The sequence below is a fragment of the Panthera leo genome, chromosome F3 (assembly GCF_018350215.1).
Source record: "Panthera leo isolate Ple1 chromosome F3, P.leo_Ple1_pat1.1, whole genome shotgun sequence".
NCBI lineage: Eukaryota > Metazoa > Chordata > Mammalia > Carnivora > Felidae > Panthera > Panthera leo.
Window position 1 is genome coordinate 25,614,164 of NC_056696.1, and position 13,856 is coordinate 25,628,019.

The 13,856-nt window shown below is 37.9% G+C and overlaps 1 protein-coding gene across 2 annotated transcripts in view; it reads right to left on the bottom strand.

The window, feature by feature from the left end:
* DHX9 (DExH-box helicase 9) overlaps window positions 1-13,856 on the bottom strand; it is a 51,414-nt gene that overhangs the window by 20,779 nt on the left and 16,779 nt on the right. The window contains exons 4-12 of one of the 2 annotated variants that reach the window (XM_042924537.1): window positions 9,940-10,054; window positions 8,355-8,467; window positions 7,434-7,582; window positions 5,064-5,110; window positions 3,296-3,432; window positions 2,844-2,933; window positions 2,586-2,747; window positions 2,367-2,444; window positions 1,213-1,404 (exon numbers count right to left, since the gene is read on the bottom strand). In XM_042924537.1, coding sequence (XP_042780471.1) covers window positions 1,213-1,404; window positions 2,367-2,444; window positions 2,586-2,747; window positions 2,844-2,933; window positions 3,296-3,432; window positions 5,064-5,110; window positions 7,434-7,582; window positions 8,355-8,467; window positions 9,940-10,054 — 1,083 coding nt within the window. Of the gene's footprint in view, window positions 1-1,212; window positions 1,405-2,366; window positions 2,445-2,585; window positions 2,748-2,843; window positions 2,934-3,295; window positions 3,433-5,063; window positions 5,111-5,926; window positions 6,020-7,433; window positions 7,583-8,354; window positions 8,468-9,939; window positions 10,055-13,856 lie in introns of those variants that run through there. The other variant, XM_042924539.1, reaches the window with a different exon arrangement.

Genomic DNA, 13,856 nt, shown 5'->3' on the forward strand with positions numbered 1-13,856 from the left:
TATTTTATTGATCACAGTACTTGGGGTTAGAACTTTCACTGTAAGGCAAAGGATCTACAGCCAGTGTTGGGAGTGGGAGGGGTAATCAAAGAACATTTTGAGAAAAAGAAGAAAGCTAAGGATCCTTTCCTAGAAAAAATGCAGACCTACCATATCTCTTAAGCCTAAGACAGCATTGATTTTTAATGCAACATTCATTCCTTCAGTGATTCTTTTTTAGGCTAAAAAAACCCAACTGTCATATCAAACACAGAAACCAATTAAAAGATATACCTCAATTTCAGAAATTTTTTAAAAATATGATTTGTACATACACACATAAACGCACAGGCACAAACATGTTTTGCTATTTCAAGGTTCACAACTCCTTCCCAAATATCAACTGTGTGTCCCAGGTTATGAATCCCTAAGTCAAGGTCTGAGCCAGCCTGAGAGGTGGTATCTAGTTTATTGTAATGTTCTCCTTCTAAGTGCCAGAAGTACTGGGTTAGAGCTGATGAGAACTGCTTTAACCTGAGAAGATTTGGAAGAGCTAATCAGCTCTTCCCTATTGCTAATAAGGTAATACAATGTCGTAGTTAAAGGGAAGAATGCTGGAGGCAAGTCGGTTGGTTTTGAATCCTAATTCCACCATATCCTGTGTTAATAACTTGAGCAATTTATTTAGTATCTTTTTGTACCTTAATTTACTGAAGGAGAAATATTAAACAAAATAATAGGTACATCTTACAGTCATAATAAACTTTAAAGGAGTTAAAAAAAATACCAACTGTTTAAAACAGAACCTGGCAGAGAGTAACCATTCCATTAGAGTCAACCATTACCTGTTCTGTTAGCTTGCCTACTCTTGCTCTCAGTATTAAGGTGGTAAGATGGAGAGGACCAAGATTTGCATGTGAACTTAAGGAGAAAGTACTCTCAGTCCTGTCTGATTCTAGGCCAAAAGATTCCCCCTAGCCAGGACAAAAAGAATCACTCACATGGCTCAGTTCAGCCCATCAGTGTAAGAAATTAGAACAAGACTTAAATGCCTATTTTTTTTTCTTTTTTTTTAATTTTTAAAGGGTCTAATGTTCTACCAATTTCAGTACCTTATGTGGCTACAAAGGGGAGTTAATCAAAGAATTAGAAATAGCCTGGCCGCTACGTTTTTCCTACTCTCAAACTTGATCAACACCAGACACATACCTTCTAAGTTGGCTTACTACTTACCTGAGTTACTACAATATTACACTCTGCTGCTCGGTCATTCTGGATGAAGTCATCTAGAATAAACTGTGGAACCTGTGTAGTTTTACCACATCCAGTAGCGCCTCGGATAATGATAACTGAATTTTGACTAATTGCTTCCAGGATTTCACTTTCAAATTTCTTCACAGGCAGCAACTCTCTCTCCTGTAAGATCTGTTTTATAAAAGTTACATATCAAATTTCTACCAACATATACATTAAAAGCAACTGTCTCAATCCTAAAAAAATTTCCCATCTCTATAAAAACACTCCTTTCCACTAGCTCCATACTCAAAATACATTTTGGGGGGGGGCGCGCCTGGGTGCTCAGTCGGTTGAGTGTCCGACTCTTGATTCTGGCCTCAGGTCATGGTACTGAGCTCCACTTCAGGCGCCAAGCTGAGCAGAGCCTGTTTAAGTTTCTCTCTTTCTCCCTTGTCCCCTCTTCCCCACTTGTGCACTCTCTCTAAACAAAATAAATTTAAAAGAACACATTTTTTTCCATAAAACAATATACATATTTATATCATTAACAGAACTATCTCTTTTCACTAAGTTTCTGAAGAATCTATCTGTGGCCTTGTCCACACCCTTACTTTCCTCCTTTCTCCCTGAACATTCAATACACATTCCCTTTCTTGTAAGGTGTTAATGTTGTTTTTACTCAGGAAATAGTTAAAAATGCCAAAAAAAAAAAAAAAAAGGGGGGGGGATTAGCCTAATGTCTTCATTTACATAAGAATCCCAGGCTCCTGGGGTGTCTGGGTGGCTCAGTCAGTTAAATGTCAGACTTTGGCTGTCATGCATGATCTTGCTTCTCAGGCTCTGTGCTGACAGCTCAGAGCCTGGAGCCCGCTTCGGTTTTCTGTGTCTCCCCCTCTCTCTTGACCCTCCCCTGCTCACACGTGGTCTCTCTCTCAAAAATAAACAAACATTTAAAAAAAAAAACCAAAAAACAACCCCAGGCCCTTAACTCAAAACATTATCCTCAGAGGTAACTACAATTACTGGTTTCATAAATACCTTTGATCTATATTCCTAGAAGGGCAAAATGTATCATCCACTGTTTTTTTTTACCCTACCTATAAAGTTCTGAAGCTCTGGGTACCATATGTCTAAAAACTTCAATGACTTACTGCTTGCAAATCATGATCCTGTTCCAGCTGGTACATTAACTCATTCTTGAGGTCCATGCTAATTTGTTCTGGAGTAGCCTGTAAAATGGGAAGGCAACAATCAAACAAAAGTACATAACTTATATTTAAATTGAAAAGTTTTTATAATCTGGATATCTTAATGAAATGTATTTAAAAGCTTAGATAAGAGTCTGAGCTCAAAAACAATGTTGCACTCACATAAGCCAGGGGCCCCTCATCAATGTTGCTACTAGTCCAAGGATTCCAGTTGGATTGTGGAGGTGACCAAGGAACCACACCAATTTGGTTTTGTCGCTGAGATGGCTCAAAGTGAGCCAATTTGCCAAGGTTAAGTACAACAGGCAGAAAAGGATCCTCAGGCTATTAAAAAACAAGAAAAACAAAAAAGGCAATACCAGTTAGTTGTCTGACTAGAGATGTTCAATACAAAAGTGTATTAAATAACTGTATGCTTACTGGGGGCACGATCTCAAGATTTAGCTCCTGAATGACGTTTTGCAGCTGATGCTCTAAATCTGGTGAGAGGTTAACTTTGTAAGGCTCCACCTACCGAAAAAGGAAAGCCGTGAAAATTATGTAATATACATATGAATAAAAATTATGTCACATATGAGCACTACTCAAAACTACTATAGCAGGGTTAAGAGCATATAGTTAACTAGGTCTACAATATTCCTAAAACCAACAATAGGTCAATTCCCTGTCATGAAAAAATGACTTTAATGATTATTTACTCATTGCCCACTCTGAACACAGCATCACGCCAGACAGAGGATTAGAAGGGCCATTTCCATTTCTTGAGGTAAGATTCCTAAAACTAGGAATTAAACTTCTTTAACCAAATACAAATCAAAAGCTAAATTGAATCTTAAGAGTATCTCTCCGTACTACTAAGTCTAAAGACTCACAGTCTCTCCTTCTTTCTTCTTTGTAAGTCCAGAGTAAGCTTCAATTACTCCGAGATGGTAGAGTTGTCTGACAAGTGACAGGGCACAGGACTGTGCTGCCAGTTTTTTATTTGATCCATGTTCGCGTGCGAAAATCCCTATAATTTAAGGTCAGGATTACCAAAGACAATAGGATAAGTCATCTGAGTAAAGAAAAATCTCATCATAAGCCCCATCAACTAAGGGGCTTAGGTACAAAAGTACCCCCCCCCTCCCCAAAATAGAGTAGGTTGTAAATTCTTTTCCATTCTAACTGCTAACCAACAGCAATTCCATTAACAGCATATCAATTATCTTGATTACAGGCTGATACAAAGACACAGACAAATCATCATTATGAAAGCAGTTAACGTATTTCAACAAAGTTGTCACTATGTATATCATCTGGCATTAAAACAGAGAAACAAAACATAGTTTAACTTTTGAAAAACAGAATAAGGAATAAAAATGGGTCGAAAGTGGTCACTGATTAATCACCAGGAATCGCTGATAGTCTATAAAGAATAAGATAATAAATAGTTTAGGCTTGGCAGGCCATATCGTGTCTGTCATAGCCACTCAACTCTGCCTTGAAAGCACGAAAGCATCCACAGACAACACTTAAACTAGAGTATGACAAACTATGGGCCCGAGAACTAAAAATGGCTTATCTGTTTTTAGAAGAGTTATAAAAATAACAACAGGTGATAGATGTGACCCGCAAAGCTTAAAATATTTATGATCTGGCCTTTTACAAAAGCTTGCTAGCCCCTGACATAAACAAACGAGTGTTGCTATGTTCCAATAAAATTTTGTTTATAAAACAGGTAGTGAACTTATATTTGGCCGGAGGCCTGCAGCTTGCTGTTCCTGGCACCAGAATGAAGCCAGCAGCTACTCAAATTCTTCAAGAAAATGGCACAAATTAGACTGCCTTTATCCTCTTCCCTTAGTATCTCATCCACTCAAAGTCTAACTTATTTTTAAAGTCTAGGATAACAAAATTCAACATCATCTCTTGATGATTTGAAGATCTGATTTTATGAGAAGTCTTTCATATACTATAACTTTAAATCATTGATGTTAGTTCCAGAATTCTCAAGCTGGATAGAATCTTAGGCTGTTCTCTCAATTTGCAGATAAGTAAATGGAGTCCCAGCAACATTAGTGACAAAACCAGGTACACAGGACTAGCTCCTTCCTTTCAAGTATAATAACACTGCCTGCTTTAAACTTACGGTCTTAGAATAGAGAATACATGATCAGATCTTTGTCTTTTTACTTCCTTTATGAATAACCCCAACCTCTTTGTGTTTATTTTGGGTAACTTTCTCACCTCTTCTTGACTCTATGACTCTGAAATGCTACACATCCACCTTTGGCTTCAAATGCTATCATTTAACTTACTTTCTAAATTTCACTTTGCTAGTTTTACCTGAACAAACTGGGAAACATTCTCATGTAGAAAGATATTAAAAAAAGTTTTAAAGCTCTGTAACACTGGTAGACTCCTAAATTGCCTACCTACCATCTCTTCTTACCCTTTGAAATATACTAACATGATCTCTTTTTCACATGCAAACTGGGAAACTGAGCCCTCTTATTCATAGAATTACTAATTTTCTAAAATACCCCAGATGCTACCTTTCAATTAATACTCTTTCAGTTAATATAGCTTCACATATATGTGGCTGAAGACTGTTACTCCACTATGAAAGACTCAGAATATCACAAGAACAGTAATACTTACTTCTGCCCAGCTGCTTGATATAAATGGTCATTTCTGCAATAAAGCTCCTGTAACAACATATACAAACAAGGTTAGGAATTTCACTGTTAGAAATGACTAAATCCAGGACTCCCAAATCAGGCAGGCTTTCCAACTGCTTAGGCAAGTCACAGCAAAAAACCATTGTAAACACTTATTTCTGTTCAATCCTAGAATAAATCAAGTGTATGTAAACTTCAAATAATGTACAACATGGCACAAGACAACCATAATCAAAGTTGACAAGCCAACTGTTCACAAAAAAGAAAATGTTAAGGTTTAGATGATGTTTACTTACTCCAAAGGTTGCAGTCTGAATAGCTAGAACACATTCAATGAAAAGGAATTTTCCATTTAGCCTGGGGCAAAGAAATAGGCCCCAAATTCTTGAAATTATAATTGTGATTATTTTAAGATCGCTTTGCATGGGCCACCCACTAATGACTTCAATCTGTTAAGATAAACTAAATATATGCATGCATTGCACACATACACGTGAACATACAAACACTATGCATGCATCTGTGGCTCCTGAGGCAGGGGTCTGGTATATGCCTGCAGTTGGAAGCAGCCCTTGATAACAAAAAACTTGTATCACACTTATTTATTAAATCAGAGAACAAGATATTTTTTTTGGAAGTTAGAGCTAAAACCACTAGCAGATTCTAGGGAATGAATTTAGGTTTCAATAAAGCAAAAACTGTCCTTTGAAAACTGTATGCTATCTGATCCTTCCACTGCTCAGGTACATTCTAGCCTTGACTCTGTGCTTTGAATAAAAGGTTAGGTAAGGCTTAAGAAAAAAATAAATGTTAGACTCCTTCCTATACCTCTTGTGAACTGACCTTCAGGCACAGCGGCTTCAGGGGTCAAAGGCCACTGGCTTTCAGGGGAACAACATCCACCCTTTCATTAATGACACCGATGCCAGTATGTTTCTCAGCCAGGCTTAAAGTCAGCACTCAATCTCATTCTCCTCCACCTAGGGGGAACAGCGACACCAGAAATCAGTTTACAATAGTTTTCCATGTGATTGCTTAGTTCAGCCTAAGCAGCAGCACATGTGTGTTATGAACACAGACCTCTGGTGTTGCTGTCTGTTATGCCTTTAAATAAAGGACATAAGGAGATGCTGTCCTAGCTCCCCCAACGGTCTTTTGCCTCCCTCATTGTCATATCCTGAATTCTTCAATTCTTTGAATCAGGAGTCATACTGGTATCAAACATGTTTTACAACAAGCTTGGTTTATCTGTTCTTAAAGTCACCAAGTGATACTAATAAGCTCAATCAGTTCAGAAGGACAACATATTAAAGAAAAATCAATAAATGGATCCTTCCTTTATAACCTCCAAGGGTTTTTAGAAAGTCTGATGTCAGAATTAAGTATTTTGAGAATTCAGGATTGAACAAACAGTAGGAAGCAGGGGGAACCATGCTCTGAACATCATTTTGATCATAGTGTCAAAATTTTATTTTGGTAGTAATTATTTTAGGATTACCAGATGTAATGAAGGGAGAACACTCTGATTTTCAAGGAAAATACTTTTAATGCATTTTGAGTAATTTATTTCACATAAAGGACAGCAAATTAAATCATCCAGAAGGTATCCATAGCCTTCTTTACCTTCCAATAAAAATACAGTGCCCCCAGAAGAGTCTAATCCATATGAGCCTTCCTGGGAGTAATAATTACTACACCCTGGAATGCTCTCAGGAAGAACAGCAAGCAGGCTGAGAAACATACTGTCAACTGTTACAATGACCTCCCTTTATGTTCAGTTTTATAAACTTAACAGGATAAAAGTAGGCTAATTTAACTCACGTACAAAGACTGAAGCTATCCTTCAGCTTTACAATAAGCCTTTACACACTTCAACAGGACTCAAGAGCTGGCAACTTTCAAAGCTAAAGGGAAATTTGGATCTAGACGCATGCAGTTCACCCGAGACTTTGAAACTTGAGTGTCTAACTTGATCCATTAAATAATCCTTACTACTACCTTTAACAATACCACAGCGACAGTAAATAAACTCACCACCTTGGGCTAATTGTTAAGCCAAACACAGACAAACCACCACTTGTGGCTATGATTTTTGCCTCTCACAGATACAAAGGAGAACCTCAAAAGTCTAGCAACACAGATTTTTGCAGAACTTCTAAAAATCACACACCTAAGTGAAAATCCTAGTAAACTACTAATTACAAATCAAGGACAATTTTTCTTGCGCAACTTGTTTTCACAATTCACTTCTAATCCACAAACTGAATCAGAGAACATGTACAAAAATAGAACGATGAATATACAAAACAACCTAACTTACTATAGAAGGAAAAGACTGAAACAAGCAAACCTGTTGTGATCAGGACCCACTTGGGTGTACTTATATTCTCCTTGGATCTTTTCTTTTTGGAAATACTGGTTCAGGCGAGCCTTAGCATTTTCCAATGTCCAGTTTCCATGAAGCCCAGCATTTAAATCCACTTCTTCTGACTCTAAAGTCTGTTGAATCAATGATAATTAAATTTGGATCCATTAATTTTAGTTTAGTTATGCATATTTAAGGTAAAGAAATTTAGGGGTGCCTGCATGGCTCAGTTAAGCATCTGACTCTTGATATCAGCTCAGGTCATGAGCTCATGGTTCATGGGTTTGAGCCTGTATCAGGCTCTGCACTGACAGTGCAGAGTCTCCTTGGGATTCTCTCTCTGACCCTCCCCCACTCCACTCTCTCAAACATTAAAAAAAAGGTATAAAAACTTTTAACAGTATCTTCTTTGTACCATCCTTTACAATGCAAAAATGGTTTTTAAAGTTTCTAATCCTAGTCAAAATTGAACCAGAATTAGTTTTTACTGCATCTGGTGGTCCTATTGTTAGCTAAACGTACTGTATTTAAACTGTTCCCAAGAAACACTGACGAATTTTTTTGTTGGTTTTAACACTTCAAATATATAAAGTGGAAAAATAAGCTGTCCTATTAAGACATTTTTACTCTGATTGCTCGTGAAATGAGGTTTACTGAGGTAACTACATTTCCTGTAAAGCAGATGAGGACACACTTTACCACCTGAAAAATACTGTTATTTCACAGGCGATCCTAGTGACCAGAGTTAATGGGTAGATTGGGTTTATATTGTCTTGTGTGAACAAGTAGTCTCAAACGACAACTTAAAAGAATCACCAAATTATTAAACTGAATTATCTTGAACCTTGCAGTGAATCAAGCACTAAGTCACAATCCTGGATATGTGACAAAAGATGACAGCCTTACCGCTTGTACTTCTTGTTCTTCCTTTCTTGAATAATAGTCTTTCAAGTTGGCTCCTCGATCCCATGTGGGCCCAGGAGGACCATAGCCAGAGGCCCCAACTCCAGAATTATTTTCTATTAAGGAAAGAAATTTAGTGTTCTCTTAATGAATCAAACTGTAGGAAGATCCTAAAACATTACAAAAGAATATTCTTAGAGCTTGGCATTCTGTATAGAAAGCCAAAGTTTCAATTATTTGGAAATGGGCCCCAAATCTTCATGACTTACTTAAAAAGTGTTTCATGATTGGAGTATAGGTCTAAATTGATAATCTCAAGGCTTGTATGTAGAGGGGGGCTCCTGGCAATGATCATAAGTTACTGACAATCTAGCACACATTTTCAAGTTGATTAAACTTGATACCTGATTAAATCTGTTAAAACTGCTTCTTTGCTAACTATGACCTTAAGAGAAAACTGTTAGCACTAGTGATGGGGATTAGGAGAAGCTGAAAAGGTGTAAGAAAGTGATGAATCTTGGTAGGAAAGCAGAGAAAGATAGTTAATAGAGAAAGATAGTGAATATTGCCTATTAGCTCTACAAAGATTATGACATCCTTTTAAAAAATTTACTCCTCACAACAATCTTCTTACAAAGTAAATACTACTGTTATTCTCATTTCATAAATGTTGGATCTGAGACTTAAGCAGCTTGACCAAGATCCTAGTAAATCTTTCCTATACTGGGCAGACCAATAAAAGCTTTGATAATAATATATAGAATTCAGCAACACTTTGGATCCATAAAGTAAACAAGTCTACAATATATCTGGGAGGAATTAGTCAGAAACAAGAAAGGGCAACAGGGGTGTCTGGGTGGCTCAGTGGGTTAGGCATCCAACTCTTGGTTTCAGCTCGGGTCATGATCTCACAGCTTCATGAGTTCAAGCCCCACATCAGGCTCTGTGAGGGTGGTGTGGAGCCTGCTTGGGATTCTCTCTCTCCCTCTCTCTGCCCCTTGCCCACTCACGCTCTCTCTCTCTCAAAAATTAAACTTGGAACAGATAAATAAAATAAAATATGAAAATAAAAATAAAAAAGAAAGGGCAATAAACAAGACCCTTTAATCAAATGTTCTAGCCTGTGCAAAATCTAGCCAAAGATAAAAATTAGAAGCTGGAGCTCCTGGGAGGCTCAGTCGGTTGAGCATCCAACTCTTGATTTTGGCTCAGGTCATGAGCTCACGGTCTCATGGTGAGTTCTGAGCCCCGCACTGGGCTCTGCACTGAAGAGTGTGGGGCCAGACTGGCATTCTTGCTCTACCTCTCTCTCTGCCCTGCCCTCACTCTCTCAGATGCATGCTCTCAAAATAATTACAACTTTAAGAAAAAATCTGTAAAAGCTAACAACAGCTAAGGAATCAGGCTATACCATGCTTAATAAGAGAAATCACTGGTGGTATTTGTAAACTTATGAAGCCCCTGCATTCTCTCAACATTATGAGTTTACTATAGTAATTTCTTTCTATCCAAATGAGAAAGAGATAGTAACTAAGCAGGATCACGTGTATCTTATCCACTGTCATCCATGCACTTTCCAGTCCCTTACCTGCCTTAAGAGCCAAATGGGGAGGAAGAGGTCCTCCCATGGTTGCTGGTAAACTTTCACCCGCATTTGCCGTGGCATCAGGTGTATCAGTAAGTGGAGGTGGGGGAGGTGCTACCTGCAAGAGGAAGAGACAAGGTGGTGTCAGTAATTTCACCCTCACAGGGACTAGCAGATTCTTTCACATAAAGGAAGTCCACACGTCACCCCTTCGTATCTCCATAATATTAGTATCTTTGTTTTCAGTGATTAAAAAACTATTATGTTCTCACTTGAGGCAGAAAAAAGGGTAGTAAAAATTATTCGTAATTCTCCAGCTGGAGATTTTATATGTAAACAAATAACAGTTTTTCCCAAAAAAGTCCAATTAGTTTATGGTATATAGTTAATCTTTTTCCACTCAGTAGTTTTATAAATACATTCCACATTCAAGAAGCATCTGTCAGGACCCTTTCTATGTAGTTCTGGGTACTGAGGAAAAAATGAACAAAGGAGACAGCTGTCCTGTATTTACAGAGCTATATTCAAATAGCTGTATTATAATTCTACATTCTTACAAAGCTAAACAACACATAATAGGTCAAGGACAATACAATACTGCCAAGAAAAATTACGCAGTAAATAAAAGGGACACTATGCGAGACCACTATTTAAATGAAGTGAACTAGGAAAGTCATACTCCTAAGTGACTTGAAGAGAGAGATGAAACTGAGGAGACAACCAAGAGTATGGGTAGAAAAGACTTCCAGTTGTCTTATATACATTGTATATAAAATGTAAAATATTTTAGATATATCTTTTACTTCTTTAAATATTAATCTACATGAATTTTAATGACTTACTACTCCAATGGATGGAAGTAGTACGCATAACTTAGGCAATACCACGTTGATGAACATTTAGCTTGTAGCCAATCTTAAATTATAGAACAACACTACACAGACTCTTTGTACTTTGGCTTCTTTCAGGAAAGATTCACTTAAGTGAAATGCCTGGAGAGTGCCTAGGTGGCTCAGTCAGTTAAACCTCAACTTCAGCTCAAGTCATGATCTCATGGCTCATGAGTTCAAGCCCCACGTCTGGCTCTGTGCTGACAGCTCAGAGCCTGGAGCCTGCTTTGGATTCTGTATCAGTCTCTCTCTGCCCCTCCCTTGCTGTCTAATATAAATAAACATTAAAAAAAAGTGAAATTCCTGGGTTAAAAGGCATCAACACCTGGGGTGCCTGGCTGGCTCAGTTGGTGGAGCGTAGACTCTTGATCTCAGGGTTGTGGGTTCAAGCCCCATGTTGTGTAGGGATTACTTAAAAATAAATTTTTTTAAATCTAAAAGGCATCAATGTTTTAAAAAGCACCATGGTGCATTACAGAAAAACTGCAATTCTATATGTGCACCAGCACTATATATACGACAATCTATTTCTCTACATCTTCAATTCTGGAAATTATAGCAAGTGTTTTATACCTGTACCAATATTAGCTCAGTTTTTTGTTATAACAGCCTATTTAAAAAAAATTTTTTTTTCAACGTTTTTTATTTATTTTTGGGACAGAGAGAGACAGAGCATGAACGGGGGAGGGGCAGAAAGAGAGGAAGACACAGAATCGGAAACAGGCTCCAGGCTCCGAGCCATCAGCCCAGAGCCCGACGCGGGGCTCGAACTCACGGACCGCGAGATCGTGACCTGGCTGAAGTCGGACGCTCAACCGACTGTGCCACCCAGGCGCCCCTATAACAGCCTATTTTAATTTACATTTCCTTTGCCTATTATTCTATCTGGATATCCATTGTTCTCATTAATTTCTAAGAATTTAACATTTCAGTGCTATTAATTCCTTGTCATACAAGTTGCAAGTAAGTTTTACTGTCCTTTTCCTTTTTTAATTTTGTTACTACTGCTTACTGTCCAAAAAGGTTATTTTGTTTTTGTTTCTTGATCAAATCTAGTTTCTCCTTGTGCTAGCCTCCATAAGATGGCCTCTCCTGTCCAAAACCTGTTCTGCATTATTTTATATATATATTTTAATTTAGAAATAGTATTATGTAAATATAATTACTGTAATCTTACAATAGTTAAAAGTCTTCATTAATATGTGGTAGGATCAGCTGGTATACTTTCAAATTCTTCTTGGCTATTTTTCAGCAATTATTTTTCCTAATTAACTTAATGTTTATTTATTTTTTTATGTTTTTTAAATGTTTATTTATTCTTGAGAGAGAGGAGACAGAATGTGAACAGGGGAAGGGCAGAGAGAGAATCTGAAGCAGTCTCCAGGCTCTGAGCTGTCAGCACAGAGCCCAACATGGGGCTCAAACCCACGAACCGCGAGATCATGACCTGAGCCAAAGTCGGACGCTCAACCAACTGAGCCACCCAGGCGCACCCCTAATTAACTTTTTAAATCTAATTCATCAAATAATGTTAAATTTATACAATTTACTCAAGGAGAATGGCCTTCCTAACAAGGAACTGATTGACATGATAATGCAACCTCCCACCCAGAAACACGGTATGGCTCTATATTTCATCAAGTCTTCTATCTGTTAAGACAATTCTCCATGAATATCTGTGGCTCTCCAAGTCTTGTTTAAACATCTTTTCAAGGAGGTTTGAATAGCAAATAATAACCTTGGAAGGCAGAGGTAAGATCTTACTCCAGGGTAGGGAGCAGATTTATTTCCTAATGAGGATAGTAAAAAAGATAGGGTTGCAGTTTTGCCAGCAGCTCCTTTTTTTTTTTTTTTTTTTAAGACCGACAGTTTCCTAAACTCCAAGTACCTCAAGTGTAATACCAATTAACTGTGCCCTCAGGATCTGCCTGGACCTGCTCCACATTGTCCCCAAAAGATTTAAGGACATGGCGGGGGGGGGGGGGGGGGGGGGGGGGGGGGGCAATACAAACATGAAGCTCATGCTGCCTGCTATCCCATGAGTAGTAAACATCCTTTGTCTCTAACTCAGAAGTCTTGTGTCTTCTGCCATTAGGCTGAATCATTAGACTGCAAGTATGGTAAAATCTCTTTAAGACTTAACACTATCCTTCAGTAAAAATCTGTCACATTGAGAGTAATGGCAGTGGTAGTGGACACGTTGGGTCTTGTCTTAACTTTACAACTATCTGCAAAGAAGACCTGGTTTTGAGTTTTCCCCCCTAATCCACTGGGAGTAAAATTTTTGTAAATACAATGAAAATGAACTGCTAGAAATATAAATCAGACATACAAAATACAAAGCCCAAGTTCTCTAATTATTATAGTCAACAAATGTAAAACTGCTGTCACTCTATTAGCATTTCTAATTGTGCACTCCTTTTTATACTTACCACCATAACAAACATTTTCAGCAGTGCTGCTCCATGTTTTTATACCTGTTTTTAGTATTTACTATTATTTTTACTATTGTTTAAAGATTTTACTTATTTTTAATTGTTTTAACATTTATTCATTTTTGAGAGACAGAGGACTGTGAGTGGGGGAGGGGCATAGAGTAGGGTAAAGAGACTCTGAAAGCAGGCTCCAGGCTCTGAGCTGTCAGCACTCACGAACCGTAAGATCATGACCTGAGCCAGAGTCAGATGCTTAACCGACCTGAGCCACCCAGATGCCCCTAAAGATTTTATTTTTAAGTAATCTCTACACCATCGTGGGGCTCCAACTCACAATCCTGAGATTAAGAGTTGCATGCTTCACTGTCTGAGCCAGCCAGCTACCCCTACTATTATTTTTAGAGGACACTTTTCAACATGCCAAGAAGTATTTTTCTACTTCATTTCCTTAGTACTTTATTTGTAATAAGCATTTTATCAAATGCTTTTTTTATTTCAAAAAAAAATTTTTTTTTTAACGTTTATTTATTTTTGAGACAGAGAGAGACAGAGCATGAACGGGGGAGGGTCAGAGAGAGAGGGAGACACAGAATCT